Genomic DNA, 22,497 nt, shown 5'->3' with positions numbered 1-22,497 from the left:
ATTTTTTTAACTTTAATTTTAGGTTTTGGGGTATTATGTGAAGGTCTGTTACATAGGTAAACTCGTGTCACGGGGATTTGTTGTACAGATTATTTCATCACTCAGGTATTAACCCATTTATGCCTAGTGTTCCATTATTGGAACACTAAGCTTGTGGGAATTATTCATATCCTAATGCTCAAGGTCATCACCAAGGTCTGATTTTCACAAAAAGTAATTTGCAACCTCCAGCATAAATGGGTTAAGTGCAGTACCCAATAGTTGTCTTTTCTGCTCCTCTCCCTCCTCCCACCCTCCACCCTCAAGACCCCAGTATCTGTTGTTCCCTTCTTTGTGTTCGTGAGTTCTCATCATTAAGCTTCCACTTATAAGTGAGAACATGCAGTATTTACTTTTCTGTTTCTGCATTAGTTTGCTAAGGATAATAGCCTCCAGCTAATCCGTGTTCAAAAGACATGATCTCATTCTTTTTTATAGCTGCATGGTATTCCATGGTGTATATGTACCATATTTTCTTTATCTAATTTGTCATTGATGGGCATTTACATTGATTCCATGTCTTGAAAGACATTTTCTACAAAATGGAAAACTTTTCATTCTTGTTTTTCCTTTTTTTTCCCACGGATAAAATTAGCTTATTAATAAATTTGTTATGTGGAATGCTTTATTTCAGTTTTCTATATGCAAAGTGAAATAAAAGCAATCCATATTAAAACATTTATAAAGCAACAGGTTATTTATAAATTTATTTTTGAGATCATGTATTTGAATGTTGTTGAATAGAGTATGATATTTTTCTTACAGAGATAAACATTTATATTGTATATTATGGGTTATGTGGCCTGAAGTAATTAATTTTCTTTCAATAAGGGGCAATCTGATGAAGATCTGAGCGTTTAAGAGGGCTGAGCAGTTAGTTGCTGGTAATTTTTTTTGGCTTCAATGACCAAAGTAGGTAATTTGCTTTAGTAACCAAAGTAGATTGGTGAAGAGTAGTAATTCTTCTGCTTACCAACTTCAACCAAGGTGGCTTTCCATGGGTGAATAGAATTTTTTTTTCTTAATTTATGTAGAACTTTTGCAGTTCAAATAAGGGTTTTTAGGAATTGAAACTTGGTAGACATTCAGTGGTCAAGTTGGTTGAATTTTCATTGCATTGTAGGTCATCAGTCAAAGAGATAATGAATTTGGAAAAGTTCAAAACAATCTTAATAAAACAGTGGTCAATAGAGTTCACACATCATTGAGTACTTTACTCTTTTATTTTTCCTTTTCAAGGCTTTATTCTTAACTAGAAGTGTTTACCCTCTAGGAAAGTGTCAGTAATTGTTTTCTGGTTTGATTCTTCATAACAGGGGACGAACAGGGAGGATCCGTGTTCTATCTTTTAAAACTGGCATCATTTCCCTGTGTAAAGCACATTTGGAAGACAAGTACAGATGTAAGTCGTGTATACTAACGCTGTATTCTTTTATTAATGTTGGCTAATTACCCTAGTTCTAGATGGGAAATGACGGACTGTTCTTATTTGACAGCAGGTTCCTCATGTAAGATGTGGAACTGCTTTTAGAGTGTCATAAAATTTGGTTTGTGCCATTCCTTGTCAAACATTAAATTGCAGGCATTTAAGTAGAGAATGAGGATTAGCTTTTCCAGTCCAAGTATTATTTTACATTACATTGACTGTGTCTGAATAAAACACATGTTCCTAGGGGATAAAGTCTGATTTTCTAACCTCTTTCTCTAAGTCGGAAAAATAAGTGTGAAGATTTAATCCCTGCACTTGTCTAGTCTTTGGGTTCTTATTTAAAGAATACCATGTGACATTCATGTTCAAGAAACATTGTTTATTTTATAATCATCTTACTGCAAGTTGTACTGACACATCCAATTCCGTGACGTGACTAACATTTTATTATTTGAGAGACAGATAGCTTGCTGTTTCTTAAAGAGTAGATAGGTACCACCCTACAGAATTTCCTTTTGCTTACGCATTGGGTTCTTCTTCTTAAAAATTGTAAAACCAAATTAAAAGCAAATGCTAGAGGAGTGATGGTTCAGATGACCAAGTGACCATCCATTCATATTGTGAAAGGCTGCACTTGGTTTTCCCCTTGAAATGCTTAAAAGCAATCTTTTCAGTAGGAATTATAAACCCAGCCTAGCTTGTCTTGTCTCTCTTCCCCTAAGGCCTAGCCACACATGTGAGGAGATGTGCTAAGCTTCAGGACAGGCAGGAGATAAAAGCCACTCTGTGTCCTACTGAGCATTTCTCCTTCAGGAGTAAGCCACAAAATACACAAACCATTTTGGCTCTCACTTTTATGTAGTTTCCACTTGAGTTTTCTCATCCTCAGAACCAGAGAAACATAACTGAACAGCTTTTGTTAACCATTTTAAAATGTATCTTGGATGAGATGGGATATCTGTGTGCTTTTCTCCTTGAAATATTGTAGTTACTTATAATAAGTTAGGTTTTGAGCTACCGTATATATGGTATAGTAACAGCACATTGTAAATATAATATTCAATTGAATAATTGAGAAAGCTTTGAGCTGGTGTTTCAAATAACTACTAAGAGGGAACATGTTTTTAGGTTGGTGAAACAAAAATATTAAATTCAAAATGAGATGTTTGAAAGTAACTCGTAACTTTGAAAATAAACATCTAGGTATGTATATCAGAGAGAAGATAAAAAGCTGTGCGTACAATCTCAATTTTTAGTGCCATCTTAGGTATCTTGTTAAAACATTTAATTTCCTAGAGTTTAAAGTGTGCTTATGGGTACAGAAAGCTTTCTTGGATTTACTTTTTTTGAGGGGCAACTTCTAGGTGAATATAAGGTATGATTAAAATTTTATATCTGAGAACAAAACATAACATTGCAGGCATTCAGTATGTTCATTCATTCTGTTACATATATTGGGCACCTACTATCCACCGGGTACTGCCATTCTACTCTAGATACTTCTGGCACACAACTGACTAAGATATGATTCCTTCCCTCAAGGGGATATAATTCTCCTGCCAAAAAAGATAGACACATATTAAATCAATGCCAGCATAACATGATATGAGCTATTAATTAGAAATATGCAGCCAGGCGCAGTAGCTCACACCTGTAATCCCAGCACTTAGGGAGGCCGAGGTAGGCAGATCACTTGAGGTCAGGAGTTCAAGACCAGCCTCGCCATCGTGGTGAAACCCCAGCCTAGCCAACGTGGTGAAACCCGTCTCTACTAAAAATACAAAAATTAGCTGGGTGTGATGGCATGTGCCTGTAATCCCAGCTACTCAGGAGGCTGAGGCAGGAGAATGGCTTGAACCCGGGAGGCAGAGGTTGCGGTGAGCAGAGATGGCGCCACTGCACTCCAGCCTGGGCGACAGAGCAAGACTCCATCTCAAAAAACAACAACAACAACAACAACAACAAAACTATGCACAGTATCCTGTGGGAACACATACATGGTGGACTAGAAGCTCAGTGATCTTATGACTCCATAAAGAAGTCCCAACTGTGGTACATTTTTGAATCTCTGGTGTCCAAAGAGGGTGGTGCTTTGGGCCAGTCTCTCAATGCTAAATCTCAATGTCTCTCAATGTCTCTCAATGCTAAAACACTTATTTTTTGATGTAGTTACATCCTATATATAATAATTCCCAAGGACTGTGTTCTGGTTTAGAAGAAATTTAAGTGTCGAGGGTACACGTAAGCTTGCGCTTCTTGCAGTGACATAGTTTATGTAAAAGTTATCACACTTCATATATATACAGTGATCATTAACTTGATTCATAAAAATAATAAATATCCAGATTAGCACAAATTAGAAGTAACCCCACTCTGTGGAAATATTGGCTGCTCTTGAGAATTGCTACTAGAATTGAGTTGGACGTCAGGTTCTGCCGGCATCCATGGGTGCTGTGTTTTGACTGTTGCAATTTTCTTCTTCCTTTGTAGACCTTTTCAAGCAAGTGGCAAGTTCAACAGGATTTTGTGACCAGCGCAGGCTGGGCCTCCTTCTGCATGATTCTATCCAAATTCCAAGGCAGTTGGGTGAAGTTGCATCCTTTGGGGGCAGTAACATTGAGCCAAGTGTCCGGAGCTGCTTCCAATTTGTAAGTTATTCACCTTCTAGGTAACATATTTATTCTTTCATATTTTAGAAATTAATTAAAAAACCCACAGAGCTTCAGTTTCTCATATTAGCTCTTCAGTAGGCAGTAGGCAGTAGGCATGGGATTTGGGATATTTGGAACCTCTGTAGTAAGCAGCTTCTGGAACTCTAGGTTTTGGGAAAGAAGACAGTGCTGAGGAAGGAAAAGAAATCTCCATCTGCAGCAGGGACCCCACAGTTATTGAGGTGCTGGAGGGGAAGAAGTTCAGCAAGGGAGGAAATAAGTCTCTAGCCGCAGAAATCCTATGTATATAAGAAAATGGCCTTTGTAGGCGAGTCTCAGTCTCTGAGTCCTTTCTCTAATTCTATCATTATAGCCTCCTTTCAATGGCTGTGGGTAAATTGTTAGCACAGCTATCCTTTTTTTTAAAACTGTCCTTTGTAGCTTTGACATTCCCCTATTACTCCAAAGTCTAGAGGTGTATACTCTCTAATGTCCATCACTAACTGAACACACTCTTGTCCATTCTCTTTCCTATCCTGTCCCATTGCTTCTTCTCTGTCGTAGTTAGTGCCCCAGAAACACCCTCTTCTTCCCAAATGCCTGAGCACTCCACTGATAGACATTCATGTTGTTCTAATTTTTTTTCTCTTTTTTTTGTTTCTTTTTTGAGTTGGAGTCTTGCTCTGTCACCCAGGCTGGAATGCAGTGGTGCGATCCCTGCTCACTGCAACCTCCACCTCCCGGGTTCAAGTGATTCTCCTGCCTCAGCCTGCCGAGTAGCTGGGATTACAGGCCCCCCCCACCACCCCAAGCTAATTTTTGTATTTTTAGTAGAGACAGGGTTTCACCAGGTTGGCCAGGCTGGCCTCAAACTCCTGACCTCAGGTGATCCACCTGCTTCAGCCTCCCAGAGTGCTCGGATTACAGGTGTGAGCCACCGCGCCTGGCCTCTAATTTTTATTAGGTAGATAGTGCTACAATGAACATCCTTATCATTTGGCTTTTATCTTTGAAGCTTTCTTTATAGGATTAATTCGCAGGCGTGTGATTGCCAGACAAAATAATATAAACATTTTTTGTGGCCTTTCTTCAAAAGTTGTTCTAATTGTAACGCTATCAGTATTGAAGGAGTAAGATGCTTTCGGTATCACATTATTCACAGTGTTCTTATGTTTTTGTTTTTGTTTTTGTTTTTTTTCAAGTGCTAAGAGCTGTTTTTCTTATGTAGGGTTTCTCAATCCATTCTAATTCTATTAACAATGGCTGAGATTTACAAAATGGAACTAGCTGTAGAACTAACTGGGTTATATCTGAAGTCTTTGACCACAGACTAGGATGAAACTATAGAAGGCTTCCTGGGCAGAACACTGTGAATATTTAGGTGTTTAAAGCAGTTTGAGTATTTATTTAATAGTTAGTTGGACACATTTACCAGATGCACACATAATAAGTTCATTTATGTAAAGTGGGATATACTGTTTGAATTATTTTGCCAAAATTATGGCAAATTAGTTGTAAATGTAAAATATATGTGGAGAAATAAATGTCTTTTCCTCCTCATACCCAAACCTTCCAAAATGCAGACAGATGATCAATCCAATCAATCATCAAAATGTAGACACAAGTAACCCATACAGTGAATATTAATGGCCACAGGCAATCTAGATTCATTTTGATTTTTTAAAATCCAATTATAAAACAACTTGCCATAAACGTGAGTTATTTCCTAATCTTTTGGTTGTGTGTTTTTTGTTTGTTTGTGTGTCTTTTTGAGATGGAGTCTCCCTCTGTCGCCCAGGCTGGAGTGCAATGGCGCAATCTTCGTTCACTGCAACCTCCGCCTCCCTGGTTCAAGCAATTCTCGTGCCTCAGCCTCCCGAGTAGCTGGGATTACAGGGTGCCTGCCACCATGGCTGGCTAATTTTTTGTAGAGACAGGGTTTCACCATGTTGGCCAGGCTGAGCTCAAACTCCTGATCTCAGGCAATCAACCTGCCTCGGCCTCCCAAAGTGCTGGGATTACAGGTCCTAATCATTTTTCCCCTTTAGTCAAGTCTCAGTTACTTTTTGAGTTCTAGTGAAACACACACACGTGTTCATATATAGGGATATATAAACGTATGTGTGTGTATTGTGACTTGGGTTAAAGGTAAGGCTCAGTGATGGACCCTGCTGCAAAGTAAACTAGGCTGTATTCAGGGCCAGCTGGAGCCTTTGTTTTCTTGCCCGAGTACTGATTCATCAGGAAGCCACCACCATCCTCACTGCAGCCTCTGGCCCTCTTGGATTTGGTTGTCAGGATAAGCGGTGGCCAAACAGAAGCTCTGCTTTCCCTGGGCTGCCCCCCTTATCAGGAGACCAACCTATTCCATTTCTGCCTGCTGCATCCTTTTGCTTGATAACCTCCTACTCCCCTAAGCCCATGTCTCTGGTTTGGTTACATTTCTGTCTCTGTAATAACAACTCTGTATTCTCAGTCTCAAAGCTTTGAATTCAGTCCATCCTTGCATATTTATTGAATGCCTCCTGGTTGGCCAGCCAGTCTCCAAGCTCTTTGAAATGTGAAACGTGTTTTGTTTTGTTTTCAGAAGGGGTCTAACTTCGTCACCCAGGCTGGAGTGCAGTGGCACGATCACAGCCCATTGCAGCCTCGACCTCTGGGCTCAAGTGATCCTCCCACCTCAGCCTCCTGAGTAGCTGGGACTACAGGCATGGACCACCACACCTGGCAATTTTTTGATTTGTGTGTGTGTGTGTGTGTTTGTGCGTGTGTGTGTGTAGACAGGGTCTCTCACCATGTTGCCTAGGCTGGTCTCGAGCTCTTGGGCTCAAGCTGTCCACCCACCTCAGCCTCCCAAAATGCTGGGAGTACAGGCGTGAGCCACGGCATCCAGCCTTGAAATGTTTTCTATGAGACTGGGGAGGAAATCAGTCAAGATATGAATGGTGGTAACAGGTGGCTTTTGATTTTCTCTGTACTATTTTTATTTTCTGAGTTTTCTTCTTTCAACATTTATAATTAGAAAAAAAATTAGTAAAGTGCTGCCTCTTTTTTTAGGGAAAGAAACATGTTGTGTTTGATTGCTTTCCATTGCCATTCTTACATTGTTTCCAGGCCTTCTCACCATTGCACTGGCTTCCTAGCAAGCCTCCACTTCACACTCCAGTCCTTTGCATTGATCTTACTGCCCTCGTACTAGTTTTAGAGAAAAGCATTTGCCATATGATGCCGTCCTTGACAATGTCAGTATCTTTCTGTTGTCTACTGAACAAATCCTAATTCCTCCATGTAACTCACAGACCTTTCCTAATCTGGTTTCATAACCACCCATAGTTTGCTTTCACTATCATGAAACAGCTTCTCCTTACCATTTGTACCTGTTATGCTTATAAATAATATTGTTACCATTGCTACTGACAAAACTTTGTTCACATGAATTCTCTCATTTAATCCTCACCAAGTCTTTGAGGGGAACAGAATAGCCAGGCTTTGGGAGATTTTGCTTTTATTATTGTTTAAGTGGATGAATAATTTATCTGTGCCCGTAAAGTCCCTCAGCTGGTGGAAGGGTTTGATTCCTAGCCCGGTATGCCCACCGCCACGTTTACAACCTCATTCCCAAATATGTAGTTTCTGATACTTCTGCTCTCCAGCTTCCCGAGGCCAAACAACAGCTACTTTTCCTGAGTCCTGGATGGAATAAGAAAAGGTATAACAAGACAGGGGACCTTGAGGGGGAAGAGGAATGAGTTTGAAGTGCTGGCAAATTGAGTATTTCTAATCAGATGCTAGTAAATTCCATATGTATGGTGAGGCTTACATTACTTAGATTTGGGGAGCCTCTCAGCGTTTTAGCAATTTGCAATCAGGTTGAATGGATCCATTGTAAATACTTAGGAATCCACGTCCTGGCCCTGGCATGCTTTTCCTCGGCCAGGTGCACTGGCGATCACCTTGCCTTTCATTGTGCAATGTGCATAAAAATACAATGTTTGCTGTAGGGAAAGATAACAGGAGTGAAAATGTCCTCTGCCCTTTGTTTGAAGTATAGGACCTTGAGAATGAGGCTGGGCTGGCTCCTTCAGCAAGCTTGTGCTCAAAGGCTGCTGTTTCTACCAGCCTGAGGTAAACGGTAATAAAGTACTTGTTTGTCCTACACATGCATTCCTTGCATCGCAGATTTTATTTCCTTTGATTTCTTGTCACCAACTGGAAACCTTACTTTGTTTCAAGTTGGTACAGTTAGAAAGGTACTGAATCTTCTGATTCAGACAAGGGCCCAGTAGTGGCAAGAAGAGAGGTACATTTTTATGTGCCACACTCTCTGGATTATCTATTAAAGGTTTTCTCATATCCCTCCCCACTAACCACTTAGAAAAGGAAATCACCTATCAGGTCTAAATGAAAAATTTTGCTTATGTAAAAATCACTATAGGTCTTCCAAGGAATTATCCATTAAGCCAGGAAATGAAGTCACATCCACGGATATGAAAAAGGAATAGTCACTATAAATTTGTGGCTTTGACAGTGGTATCTTCGTAGATACTAAATGAGGCAACAGGATATGTTTCCACATTAATAGCATATTGCAGTCAACACATTTACTGGGAAATTGACTCATTTTGGTAGTGATAGAAGTAAAGTTTTGCAACGAGTTCGTTTAAGAGATACAGCTGTAATTAATATGTTGCCAGCTTGTTCCTTTCTCATATTCCATGGAAACAACCCTGTTGAGAGATTAGATTGATCTTTATGACCTTAGTAAGGCCAAGCCTGCCCTGGCAGTGAGTCACATAGACTGCCTGAAGGAACCTTGAGGATTTTCTGCACCTCTCCTTTTGCAGATGAGAAAACAGGCCCAGAGTGGCACAATGAATCTAGTCTACATCATGCAATTTATATCATGTTATGGCTTCAACCAGTTCGGAGACTAGATTGAAATAACAGAGTGTTCATGTGTCAATGTGATCCCCTATATGAATTTTAGATTGTAATAGAATGAGATAGATAAATAAACACCCCTACTGCAAAACACGTACATGCACACACACACATCTTTATTGAAAATACTCTCATCCCAACATAGCTGTTTAGTGTATCTTCAAATAAAACCAAATATCACTTTTAGGTGGGAAAACTTTATACAGTCATGTGCTGAAGAATGACGTTTTGGTCAATGACAGGCCATATATACTATGGTGGTCCCATAAGATCAATGTAAGAAGAGATTATAATGGAACTGAAGAATTCGTATTACTTTGTGACATTGTAGCCATTGTAACATCATAGCACAAAGAATTATTTCACAAACCTGCACTGCCAGTCATTTAACAGGTAAAAAAGTATGTTTTAAAATATTTTTAATTATTATGGACACATAATAGTACTTATTTATGGGTTACATGTGGTATTTTGATACAAGCGTACAATGTGTAGGGTAACACAATCAGAGTAATTGGGGTGTCCATCATCTCAAACATTCATCATTTCTCTGTTAGGAACATTCCCATTCCACTCTTTTAGTTACTTTGAAATATACAATAAATTATTGTTGCCATGCATGGTAGCATGCACCAGTAGCACCAGCTTTTCAGGAGGCTGAGGTGGGAGGATCACTTGGGCCCAGGAGTTCAAGGCTGTAATGCACAACAGTTGCACCTGTGAATAGTCACTACACTCCAACATGGACAGCATAGTGAGACCCTACCTGTAAAAAGATTTGAAAATATATCGATTACTATAGTGACCTTATTGTGCTACCAAACACTAGATCATACTTCTTCTTACTGTATTTTTGTACCCATTAACCATCCCTTCTTTATCCCCCGATCTTCACTACTTTTCCCAGACTCTGGTAGTCATGATTTTACTCTATCTCCATGAGTTCAATTTTTTTTTTTTTAGCTCCCACACATGAGTGAGAACATGGGATACTTGTCTTTCTGTGTGTGGCTAATGTCACTTAACATAATGTCTTCCGGTTCCATACATGTTGCTGCAAATAATGGGATTTCATTTTTTATGGCTGAATAATAGTCCATTATGTGTTTATAGCACATTTTCTTTATGCATTCATCCACTGATGGGCACTTAGGTTGATTCTATATCTTGGCTATTGTGAACAATGCTGCAGTGAACATGGGAGTGCAGATATCTTTTTGTGGTTTTGATTTTGTAGTATCTTCAGTAAACATTTTAAGGACTTTATTGTTTAGATAGCATCAAGCATACCAACTTTATATTCAATATGCTTCACCTATGTGAGCTGGAGTGTCAATCTGTTTATTTTACATCTGTTTTCTGCCTCCTGTTGTACTTAGTATTCAAAATGAATAAGTTGCCTTTCCATCTATCTTCTGAATTTATCTATTCGTATGACAAAAATGAATACCATCTATGCACAGTTGTTATAATGTAGAATGATATGAAAATGAGAATAAATTACAGTCTCAACTGTTGAGAACAAGTATTTCTCTGTGTTAGAAACATTCCCAATTCCACTCTTTTAGTTATTTTGAAATATACAATGTATTATTGTTGCCACACATGGTGGCATGCCCCTGTAGTCCCAGCTACTCAGGAGACTGAAGTGGGAGGATCAGTAACGCATAAATGATAAAGCATTCCAGAATATCTGGAGTAGTGACTGGCAGAGTGGTAAAGTGCATGGGCTTTGAAACCAAAGTGTGCCTGAGTCCAAATCTCAGCTCTGCTACTTGCTGGCTGTGTGACTGTGGACACATTTCTTAACCTTCCTGGCCCCTGAACTCTTGGAGGTGATTGTGAGGATTAAATGAACCAATAGAAGCAAAGCACGTAAGAGCTGTGGTGGATACATAGAAGGTGCCCAGTGAATGTTAGCTATGATTATCTAAAGTGTGTTGTGGCATGAAAATATCCTGCCAATGTTAACAATTGCTTTTATCTATAACAAAACATGTCTGTGGATTGCATTTTAGAGATTCTAGAGATTCTGTTTCTCTGCAAATGTTAAAATGCCATACCAGGAGACTTTTGGCTGGTTAGACAGCATTCCCCAGGTCAACTGATTACTTTTGTTGTTGTTGTTGTTGTTGTTGTTGTTGTTTTTTGAGACAGACTCTCGCTCTGTTGCCAGGCTGGAGTCCAGTGGTGCCATCTCGGCGCACTGCAACCTCTGCCTCCCAGGTTCAAGTGATTCTCCTGCCTCAGCCTCCCAAGTAGCTGGGACTACAGGCGCGCACCACCACGCCCAGCTAATTTTTGTATTTTTAACAGAGACGAGGTTTCACCATGTTGGCCAGGATGGTCTCAATCTCTTGACCTTGTGATCTGCGCACCTCGACCTCCCAAAGTGCTGGGATTACAGGCATGAGCCATCGCACCTGGCCGATTCCATTTTATTAATAGATTTTCCATCTTGAAACTAACTCCTAAAAACCCTACTTCTCTCAGGTTTCCTTTGGCTTTTTGTTTATTAATCAGACTGTGGGCCCTTTGGTTCCATAGACATTCTTTTTACACCCTTTTTGGACGGATGAATACTCACTAGTAACTAAGTAATTAGTAAGAGTTACTACAATTTGGTATTTATAAAGAGGTGGCCTTTCCCAGAATTGAAGGTAGACCCTAATAGTCCAATCAGCCTTCCACAGAGCTAGCTGGCTGCCATGAAAAGCTGAGATATCACCGACCTCTTACTGGGCCTGCTCATGAACAGTCAGTTAAAATTCCTGCAATTTTCAGAAAAGACCCTTATCAGAGTATTATCAGCATTGTCTTAAGTTTAATATTGGTTTCCACTTGTTATTTTTAAAAATTATAAGCTACCGTGGGTTAAGCTTTATGATGATCTGTTTCAGTGGTTTGTTTGATTAACTTCTCTATTGGAGTAATGGATGTTTTCTTCACTAGAAGTTCGAAGATAGGTTTGTGTTGTAGTTGAAACCTGTTTTATTTATACACTTATTGCTAAGGAAAAGCACATGTCATTTTGTTTCCCATCTTCATCCTTCTAAAGTAGCACTTTATTGTTATGACCAAATCTTTCTTCCTTCCTTCCTTCCTGTCACCCTGTGTTTTCCTTCCTTCCTTCCTTCCTTCCTTCCTTCCTTCCTTCCTTCCTTCCCACCCTCCCTCCTGCCTCTCTTCCTTTCCTCTCCTTTCCTTTCCTTTCCTTTCTTTCTCTTTCTTTTCTCTTTTCTTTATTTCGTTCTCTCCCTCCCTCCCTCCCTCTCTCTTTCTCCTTCCCTCCTTCCTTCCATTTCTATCACCCCTAAAATTCCCTCATGCTTTATCATCTCACTAAGTCCTAATCTCTGGAAACCACAGCTCTGCTTTCTGTTCCTATAATTTTGCCTTTTCCTGAACTGGATTTTAAAGGATTGTAGGAGGCAGTAGTGGAAGAGCTAACTTTATATCTTGTTCTTTTACATAATGCGCCCTGATCCACACTTGGGAAAGTATATTCCATGGTACCTATAGACAGATACATGTGCTTTACCATGTATATGTGAAACTTTTCTAATTTAACTTTCCTGTTAAATTAGAACTCTGTAGCATAAATTCATACTGTTGAGTATACTTAGGGATTTGCATAGATTTAAAATTGTGCATATGTTCCCTGGGGCCATGGTGTTAATTGGTTTATTAGTCAGGTGGAGTGGAGAGCCTGAGGTCAGGACAGTTGTCCTTGAACATGGAAATGAAGAGTGGATAATCACCATGTGTTATTGTTTGGGCTGATTATATCTTTAATGGGTGATTCAGAGTCCTGATTAATATTTAGAGCAGTGACTGCTGGCCTCCTTACCTGCTCATTATCTTCAGAACTTTAAATAAAATACTTGATTTCTACCCAAGATGGTAGTTATGGGAAGCCTTTTACTACTTCTTGTCTCACAAAGACAACTCTTGACCTCTCAATCCTTAAACAAAAAATTCTGCACATGTGGGGACTCTTAAACTCATTTTCATGGCTGGAGATTCACATTTAGGGATCTAGGAAAAGCACATCTAGGCAGAGTAGATGAGGAGATGCTTTAAGAACCGTGACAAGGACAGGAAGGAAATCAATTTTGCGTTAGGTTTGTATTTTTAGAGAAAACGAATCCTGGGGAACTTTTCACACTCATTACTATTGACATTAATACCACTGTCCTGTCCCTTTCACAGTTACTAAAGTCACTCTTGCCCACCCTCCTGCCTTGCCCGCAACCCCTTCCCATGAAGGAGTGACTTGGGAGAAATAACAGTTTTCAACCAATGTTTTATTTTGGAAACGTTTCGACCACAAAGAAGAGTTGAAAGGATAGTCTGAAGAACACTCATCTGTGTCATAAATCTGTTCAATCCATGGTTGCTTTTCGCTCTACTTACCTCTTCCACCCTCTCAGCTCTGTTTATGTGTGTGTCTGTCTGTGTGCATACACACACAAACACATTTTCCCCCATGCCATTTAAAAGTAAAGGAGCATCACAACATAAACCCCTAAACACTTCACCATTTTCTTAAAGGATGCCATTCTCTAACATAACTGCAATGCTATCATTACACACAAATTTAACAGCAATCCGGTAATACCCTCTGATATGCAGTCCACACTGAAATTTCCCCAGTGCCGCAGAATTGTTCCTTAGAGCCACTGTTTTCTTCCAGCATCTAGTCAAGGTTTTTGTCTGTCATGTCTCTCTACCTTCATTTAGTTTTGAACAGTCTCCCAGCATTTTTTTTTTTTTCCTTTCATGACATTGACTTGTTTGGTAGGGGGACAGAGTCTCGCTCTGTCACCCAGGCTGGAGTGCAGTGGCGCGATCTTGGCTCACTGCAACCTCTGCCTCCCGAGTTCATGTGACTCTCCACCTCAGCCTCACGAGTATAGCTGGAATTACAGGCATGCACCACCACACCCGGCTGATTTTTGTATTTTTAGTAGAGATGGGGGTTTCACCATGTTGGCCAGGCTGGTCTTGAACTCCTGATCTCAGGTGATCCACCTGCCTCGGCCTCCCAAAGTACTGGAATTACAGGTATGAGCCACCACGCCAGGCTGACGTTGACATTTTTGAAGAGTTCAGACCGGTTCTCTTGAAGAATGTCCCATACTCTGGGCTTTTCTGATGGTTTCCTTGTGATTAGATTAATGTTAACATTTTTTGGCCAAAAGACGATAAGATGATGCTCTGTACCTACCACTGTATCACAATCTGGAAGAACAGAATGTTACTTTGTTCCTATCGGTATCACTAAGAATGTTAAGATAGTGTCTACCAGATACTTTCCTTGTAAAATATCCTTTTCCCTTTGTAATTAGAAAGTAATTTTTTGATATTTTGACATATTATAATATCCGTTCCTTAACCTTTTACTCTGTGGTTTTAGCATTTATGGATGATCCTTGTCTAATTCAGTTATAATATTGGTGGTTGCATAATAGTGGTTTTCTAATTCTACCATACTTTCTGCATGTATTAGACCATTTTCTTACGTAAAGAAGAGCTTCTACCTCTCCCCCGTCTATTCGTGAATATCACTGGGGACATCCAAGGTGGTTCTGAGTGTACAAAGAATGATACCTCTCTTTACTGAACTGCCATTGGATACTATTTTTGTCTTGGAATTGTTTAAAATGGCAGTGTATAGAATTGAAAGTCCTTTCTCCAGAGAGCAACATAAACATGTGTCTAATAAATACATTTCCATATTAACCAGCTCTTTTATGGGAACAACACATTGACATAATTAAAACATGTAACATGAAAACTGTGCTGAATTGAGAAGCTCATAGAGTTTTGTTTCTTTTTTTTCCTTTTTGCCGCTTCAATATATATGGACCCGTACCTGTCAGTCCAGGTAGCTCATACGTGCCGTAGCATCTAATGGTACGAGGGACATGTAATGCTGAAAAGAAGGGGGAAAGGAGGTGATCAGATGAGATATAAGTATGCATTTATCAGTGTTGCGGGGTATTCACTTGCACCTTCCATTGGCTCTCGCAGCCATGTTATCGGCATATAATTCAGTTGAAGATTTATATTCACCTGGACATTGTCCTAAGTGGGCCTTGCTTACTTAGCTATCAGACTCAAGTACTTTCAAACAAATTAAAGATTCAAAAGATTTTGGGGATCACCCTGCTTTTTCCCATAGGAAATCACTTTTGTCCTGTCTTTTTAAGACACTTTTAAGCATGTATTTCAGTATTAAAATCATAGATAATCTTAAGCTGTTTCCTTAACCTCTTTGGGCCTTTTCTTATCTGTAACATAAAGTTAAAACAGGTTATCTCAAAAGTTACTTATCCCTAAGTTTCTTTGATTCTATGCTAAATGTTATAAAGGCCGAAAGGGAAATGGATTATTGTACTTATTTCAAAGCTTGGCCATGATCAGCAAAGTCTTACCTGATCTTCTGGGTAACAACTCTTGTAACAGAGCTATACGATATAGAAAACAGTCTTGTACATAGAGTGTGGCATTTCACATGAGACCAACTGTTCTCTGAATGGAAACACACACTAAGAGCAAGATGTGAAAAACCACTGTGTACAACCTCATATAAATGATCCCTTGTGTCCCTACACTATAGTTTCCTCAGTAACTCAAAGGTAAAACCCAAGTGTACCTTGTGTCTAAGAGGATCAAAATGTCACCTTCCTTCTGTTTTATTTGTTACATGCAGGTTTTATATAGTTTTAAAGAGTTTTTTTTATCACTCATTTGATTTTCATAAAAATTGGGATTGTTTGGAAGAAGAGTCATTAATATTCTTTACAACTTGTTCTTGTTCCTCCTTTTATGTTCTTTGCTGGTGCAGACTTCTCTCTTATGTAAAATATTCCACTGATGCCCTTGGTAGATTTAGAGGTTGTTAAAGAAATTGTAATAACAGATCAGGGAACAGTCAGGGACCAGTCAGGGACTGCCTGTCCTATACTGTCTGACCCTGACTAACCATTTTCCTTGTAGTTTTAAATCTTTGTGTACAGACTGTAATTCAAAAAACAATTTTTATAAATTTAAATTGAGCAAATCTTTCCAAATGCTAAGGCTTTTTATAACGAGGGCTAGAAAAGTTGAGTTGTCAGCTATTAATGCCGTTACCTATTAACAGTGGCAATGACACTGAAATGATTTTTTGGATTTGTGAAGGGAACATGTTACTAATGAAAATAGCAAATGAAAATGGCCACTGTATTAGTCCGTTTTCATGCTGCTGATAAAGGCATACCTGAGACTGGGCAATTTACAAAAGAGAGAGGGTCATTGGACTTACAGTTCCACATGGCTGGGGAGGCGTCACAATCATGGCAGAAGGCAAGGAGGAGCAAGTCACAACTTACGTGGATGGCAGCAGGCAAAAAAAGAGCTTGTGCAGAGAAAATCCCGTTTTTAAAACCATCAGATAGCATGAGACTCGTTCACTAGCACGAGAACGGTGCAGGAAAGACCAACCCCCGTAAGTCAATCACCTCCCACCAGGCTCCTCCCATGACGCATGGGAATTGTGGGAGTTATAATTCAAGATGAGATTTGGGTGGAGACACAGCCAAATCATATCAGCCACAAAGGAGAGATTACCCTTTTTAAAAATCTGTGGTTTGCCCACCATGTTTTCCATAAATTTACCTTTTTCTGTCAATAAAAATGTTTAGAAATTCTATTTATGGATATGTATTTAATATTTGCATATTTAGTTCTTATTTTTTCTCTAAAGGGTTATGACCTGTACTAAGTAAAATCAAAACATACACACACACACACACACACACACACACACACACGTTGTACTGGCATAACTGCTTTACCTTGCTTGAGATAATTATTTGCCATGATTAAATAAATAAATTTCTGCAACTGTTTATCCTGGAATACACTGCATAGAGTTGTCAGTTTGAGAAGCAACTTGATTTCAAATCTGAGTCTACAATTTTAGCATGCTTCCTTGTGACTTCTAGTTTGGGGCTTTTAATTTCCTTTTTGCTCTCTCTACCCTCAGTTTATGAGCCAGTGTGGCATTTCGGCAGTTGAATAGGCCTATCGTAGCCTCCCAATTTCTGTGTTGTAGAGGATAGTTGCTGGCTTATTAAATGCCCTGCAGGATTCTCAGGGAAGTCTGTTTAGTGAATAGTGATGAATCAATGTTGATTTCTTAGTTTTGACAAGTGAACCATATGGTTATGTAAGATGTTAACATTGGGGCAGGGTTTCTCAACCTTGGTGCTACTGATGCTTTGGCCCAAATCATTCTAGTTGTCTGTTGTGGGAAGCTGCCCTGTGTACTGCTGGCTGTTTTGCAGAATCCTGGCCTCTGTCTACTAAATGCTAGTAGCAACCCCCCCCTCCCCCGCCGAGTTGTGACAACCCAAAATGTCTCCCGTAAAAGATACCAGGATGAAATCACTTTTTGTCAGTCCCAAACTAACTAGAGCCAGGACAGCATGAAAGGAGGAGGGTTCGTGGGTTACATGCCTGAGATAAAGACTGTCTCAAGGACTTTCTGAAATCGCCCCACAAGAAATTCCTCTGTTAGGACTGCAGCAGTGCACATAAGATGCTCTCAAAAGAACATCTGCCCAGTAATGGCATCTCCACTAATAAACTGACACCAGTTCTGGCGTTGAGCATCTGAAACGAACTGTGTTTCCAAGCAGCTTATGTAAACTTGTGCTTTTACCAATAAAAGTTTCCCTCTACCGTCTCCTCTTCAGATGCATCTTGGGTTGTAATCCTCATTTCTAATTCCAAAATAAATTCAACATGTTTGGAGATGTTTTTCTCTGATGTTTTTTGGTCGACACTCCAAACATTGTTATATTTCCTCTGGGGTACGGCATCATTTCTGGTTGAGAACCACCGACCTAGAGAAAAGCTATCTGCCTGTGCAGTTCCTTTCAAGGGCCCCAAGTGTGAATTTTGTGTATACCTATATTTTAAGCCAGATCATTCTGTACATACCTTCTAAGTCCAGATGAAGTCTGTTAGCCTTTTACGTGTGATACCATCACATAGAAACCAACACAAGGACATTTACTTTAATCTATAAAGTCAATTTTGGACAGTTTGAGAAAGTAACTTATTTTGTCTTCTACTCTTTACAAAATCTTTATAAGTGTATGTTTTTGCTCTTCAGGATGACTAGGCAGGTTTTTAAAATTCTGACTTCATACAGATTTTATAATCTTTTATTTCTTGCGATCATATTGCAGTTGAATTCCCACCCACTGTTCAATTCAGCAGATTTTAACAGAGTCCAGAAGTATAGTTCCTGTCTTTAATTAATCTGCAATTTAGGAAAGAAATTAAGGACGTATTGTTATGGATTGTTTCCAGGATGGTAGTTTCTTGTTATCTGAGAATTACTGGGCACAGGCTCTTGCCCAATGTTTACTTCTCTATATAGAGTTGACCTTTGAAAAACATAGGTTTGAACTGTGTGGGTCCACTTATAAGTGGATTGTTTTCAACCAAATGCGTATCAAAAATACAGTATTCAAGAGATGTGAAACCTGCGGATATGGGTTCAGCTGGGCCTACTGTGGGACTTGAGTATGCGTGGATTTTGCTGTATCTCAACAGCCCCGTGGGAGTGGGGCTTCAGGGAGCCAGGAAGCAACCCCTAGCATATACTGAGGGATGACTGTACTAATTATTGTAGTTTATTAAGTATTCACATGGTTTTCACAAACCTCACAATTGAAATGCCAACTGCCTTCTCCTAAAAATACAACGTATATGTTTATGAGAGCTGGGATGCAGGGCTTGCTGAGAAATACTTAATTGCATTTCTTCTGTAGCCATGAATTAATTTTATTACCTTGAGAGAAAAATGAGTATTCAGGTGGACCTCCTGGCAGGCAGTTGGCCCATCAGTGTCCAAGGATTTATGGAAAGCACGACATCAAAGAAATCCAAAAGTTATTCGGAACCCCAGCAACTCTCCTACCTCCAAACTTGCCATGTAATGCCCTTTGAACTTATTATATTGATAGTTAAATCCCTTTGCTAGAAATTCCAGATATTGAGAATTCTTCAACTGTCTTTATACCTTGTTATATTTGTATAAAGGTGACATTTGTATGAAGCCACCCTCCAGTGTGCTGTAACAGGGCACTAGTAATGACAACTGATTCCTTCCCCTAGCTTTTATGTTATGGATAGTTGCTGGCAGGTGAGGACCAACAGAAAAAGAGGAGAAACCCAACGTAATTCCAAACTGTGACTATCATAATGGAAGGAGCTGTGATAGCTTTGCTTTTTGTGTGTGCATGACATAGAAGGGGAAAATGGAGTTATTGCCAAAACAACAGCAAAAGCAAAACAAAACAAAGCCAACAAACAACAAAACCCAGGGCTAAATGACCTTTCCAAGAGATTTTGCTTGGATGGCCTGAAACTGGTGTGTAGGGATGAGGACAAGGTCACCCTTGATACTGAGAGGGGATTATATCTGAGACTTATATGTATCTCAACAAATAATGGTACTGACAAAGATTATCTCAGTCCAATGAATGCCATCATACTTATCTTTTGACCTTAATAACTTCCTGCTATTCCAATCTATCCCTATATATTTTTTTCTGGAATGATTGAAATGTAATTTTAGCTGGGTTATTTCTAGTTCTGTTAGGTCTTTACAGAAGCTTGCCTGGTTTTTAATTCTTCCCTTCTTTATTGCCAGACAAAAGGAGAGGGAATATACCACTAGGATACAGAATAGTTTGTCATAAAAATGAAAGATTGAAACAGAATGAGAATGTGAATCCCCATACCTTGTCTTCAGTGCTGTCAGTTGACATAGGTGAGCAGTTTTAAAAGAGCCAACATGATGGATCTTGCATCTTAGGGGCTAGAAAGAAATTTGAGAATGTTCAACCTTTAAGCACAGAAGAATCTATAGTATTTTGAAAGATTAGAACATTCTACAGCCTCCCTTGGTAATTCACACTAATGCTTTAACAACTTTCAGCATCAGGAGATTCTTCCGTATGAGCTACAGCCTAAATTCTTCATGCTGCTTAAGTCTGTTTCTTCTTGTTCTGTCCTCAGTGGAGAGATCGAACAGCTGGTCACAGGCCCCTATGCGAGAGCCATTCACATCATTGAAAACTGTTATTAAATCACCCCTTCAGCAGTCACTCTTTCTTGCTTGTTTTCTCTCTCTCTCTCTCTCTCTCTCAGAGAATCTGAGAAGATTCCAGAGCTGATTAACATGTTTCTTTACTGATGACCTTCTCAGCTTTTAATATGTTAACATGCACTAAGAATTTTAAGAGGCAGATATAATGTGCAATGTTTCTTTAATTAATTTGACCTTCACATGAAGCATTTTGCTGGACGATTGATCTGCTGGACATACCGGGAAACACTGACTCAGAGATTTTAGTTGAGTAGGAACCCTATGTGAGCCTACGGTACAGAACAAAAGAAAGTAATCCAGTTACACTGTCCGGAGAAATAGAGGTACATTCTCAGAAATCATATTTGAAGAATAGTTTTCCAAATGACAGTGGCAAACTAAGCCGTGTCATATGAAGAAGAAGTAAAAAGAATAGGAATGAAGAGACATGGACAGAAAAGACAGCTCTGGTAAAATATTTCAAGGGTTGTTCAAAGACCAAGAACTTCTGGGTTGCTGGTCAGATGGATAATAATAATGACAATAACAATAGCAAACATGATTCTTGCTATGTGTCAGACACGGTTCCAATTGCCTTTCATTTGTTGACTCATCGTAAAATAACTCTATGAGGTAGGCACTATTAATATTTCCACTTTGTAGCAGAGAAAAATTAAGACACAGAGAGATAAAGTTATTTTCCTAAGGTCACACAGCCAGTGAGTGGTGAACTCCAGTGGTTTAACTCTGGAACTTCTACTCCTATATACTGTGCTGATGGATTTCAGCTCAATGTGATGAAGCACTTTTGACAGGGGTATCTGGACATAGGTGTTCAAGATCACCTTCTAAGGATGCTTCCTAGCTCTCTCACATGGGTGGTGTAGTGGCTGTAAGCACACACTGGCATGGGTAAGAGTTTGGACTCGATGAATGCTGAGTTTGGACTCAATGAATCCTGAAAGTCTTACGGCTCTGTGGTGCCATGCCAAAAGAATGATTTGACTTGCATGGTCTTTTTCATTTTTAGATTCCATAATTCTTTATAAACATTTTTTTCCACAAAGTACCTCTGTGATGGAACTCTACACAGAGAAAAGTGCTCAGCAACAGCTTTTTAAAATTTAAGTTCAGGGGTACCTGTCTAGGTTACTTACAAGGTAAACTTGTGTCATGGGGGTTTGTTGTACAGATTATTTTGCCACCCAAGTATTAAGCCTAATACCCATTAGTTATTTTCCTGATCTTCTCCCTCCTCCCACCCTCCATCCTCTGATAAGCCAGAGTATCTGTTGTTCCCCTCTATCTGCCCATGTGTTCTCATCATTTAACTCCCGCTTATAAGTGAAAACATGCAATACTTGGTTTTCTGTTCCTGCATTAGTTTGCTAAGGATAATGGCCTCCAGCTCCGTCCATGTTTCTGCAGAGAACACGATCTCATACTTTTTTCTGGCTCCATAGTATTGCAGGGTGTATATGTACCACATTTTCTTTATTCAGTCTACCATTGGAGGGCATTTAGATTGATTCTAGGTCTTTGGTAAACAGTAGCATTTGATCAGAAGTTTGAACTGATACCATTTTGCAGCTAGGAATCCAAAGTTAAACAGTTTATTATAGTGTTGCTAAATTTAGAATTAGGGGTAATGACTGGAGTACTGTTGAGGTGATCAGTGTTACAAGCCAAATGACCTGTCAGTCTAAACCCTCTTGCCTTTCTGTCTGAAATGTGGATATGTCCTTTATTAGCAAACCACATTACAAGAGAAGCAACTTGGGTTTGCAGCTCAAATACCCATTACTTGTGTGATACTAAGTATTCCCATGTCATATATTCAACTGAAATTGGCTGTGGAATAAGTAATGCTTCTTGGTTCTTGGCAAAAGCAAATGAAAATCATCTCTGGAGAAAGCACTTTTATTCTAGGCTCAAACTTTTATTTATCTCTAGAAAATACTTGTAAGGTCAATTTAGTACATAGTAAAAAAAAAAAAAAAAAAAAAAAAACGTTAAGCACACAAGAAATCAAGGTGGAAAAAGAAAGAAATCAAGGTGAATGAGAAGCAAAAGAAATAGCAAACCGCAGAAGCAGACCTACGATAACATCATATTCCAGAATTATTAGACAGATTATTTTTTAAAATTATGTTTATGCAGTTAGAAAAATAAAAAACAACATTGAGCCGGGCGCGGTGGCTCACGCTTGTAATCCCAGCACTTTGGGAGGCTGAAGCGGGCGGATCACGAGGTCAGGAGATCGAGACCACGGTGAAACCCCG

The 22,497-nt window shown here is 39.4% G+C and overlaps 1 protein-coding gene across 1 annotated transcript in view; it reads left to right on the top strand.

Moving 5' to 3' along the window:
* The window catches only part of DMD (dystrophin), a 2,251,240-nt gene that overhangs the window by 2,161,735 nt on the left and 67,008 nt on the right, over nucleotides 1–22,497 (top strand). The window contains exons 66-67 of the mRNA XM_032756167.2: nucleotides 1,356–1,441; nucleotides 3,959–4,116. Of these exons, the coding sequence (XP_032612058.2) occupies nucleotides 1,356–1,441; nucleotides 3,959–4,116 (244 nt within the window). The remainder of the gene's footprint in view (nucleotides 1–1,355; nucleotides 1,442–3,958; nucleotides 4,117–22,497) is intronic.

The sequence above is a fragment of the Hylobates moloch genome, unplaced genomic scaffold (genome assembly GCF_009828535.3).
Source record: "Hylobates moloch isolate HMO894 unplaced genomic scaffold, HMol_V3 SCAFFOLD_7, whole genome shotgun sequence".
NCBI lineage: Eukaryota > Metazoa > Chordata > Mammalia > Primates > Hylobatidae > Hylobates > Hylobates moloch.
The sequence above is the reverse complement of the archived record's forward strand: the minus strand, read 5'-3'. Positions and strand labels throughout refer to the sequence as shown.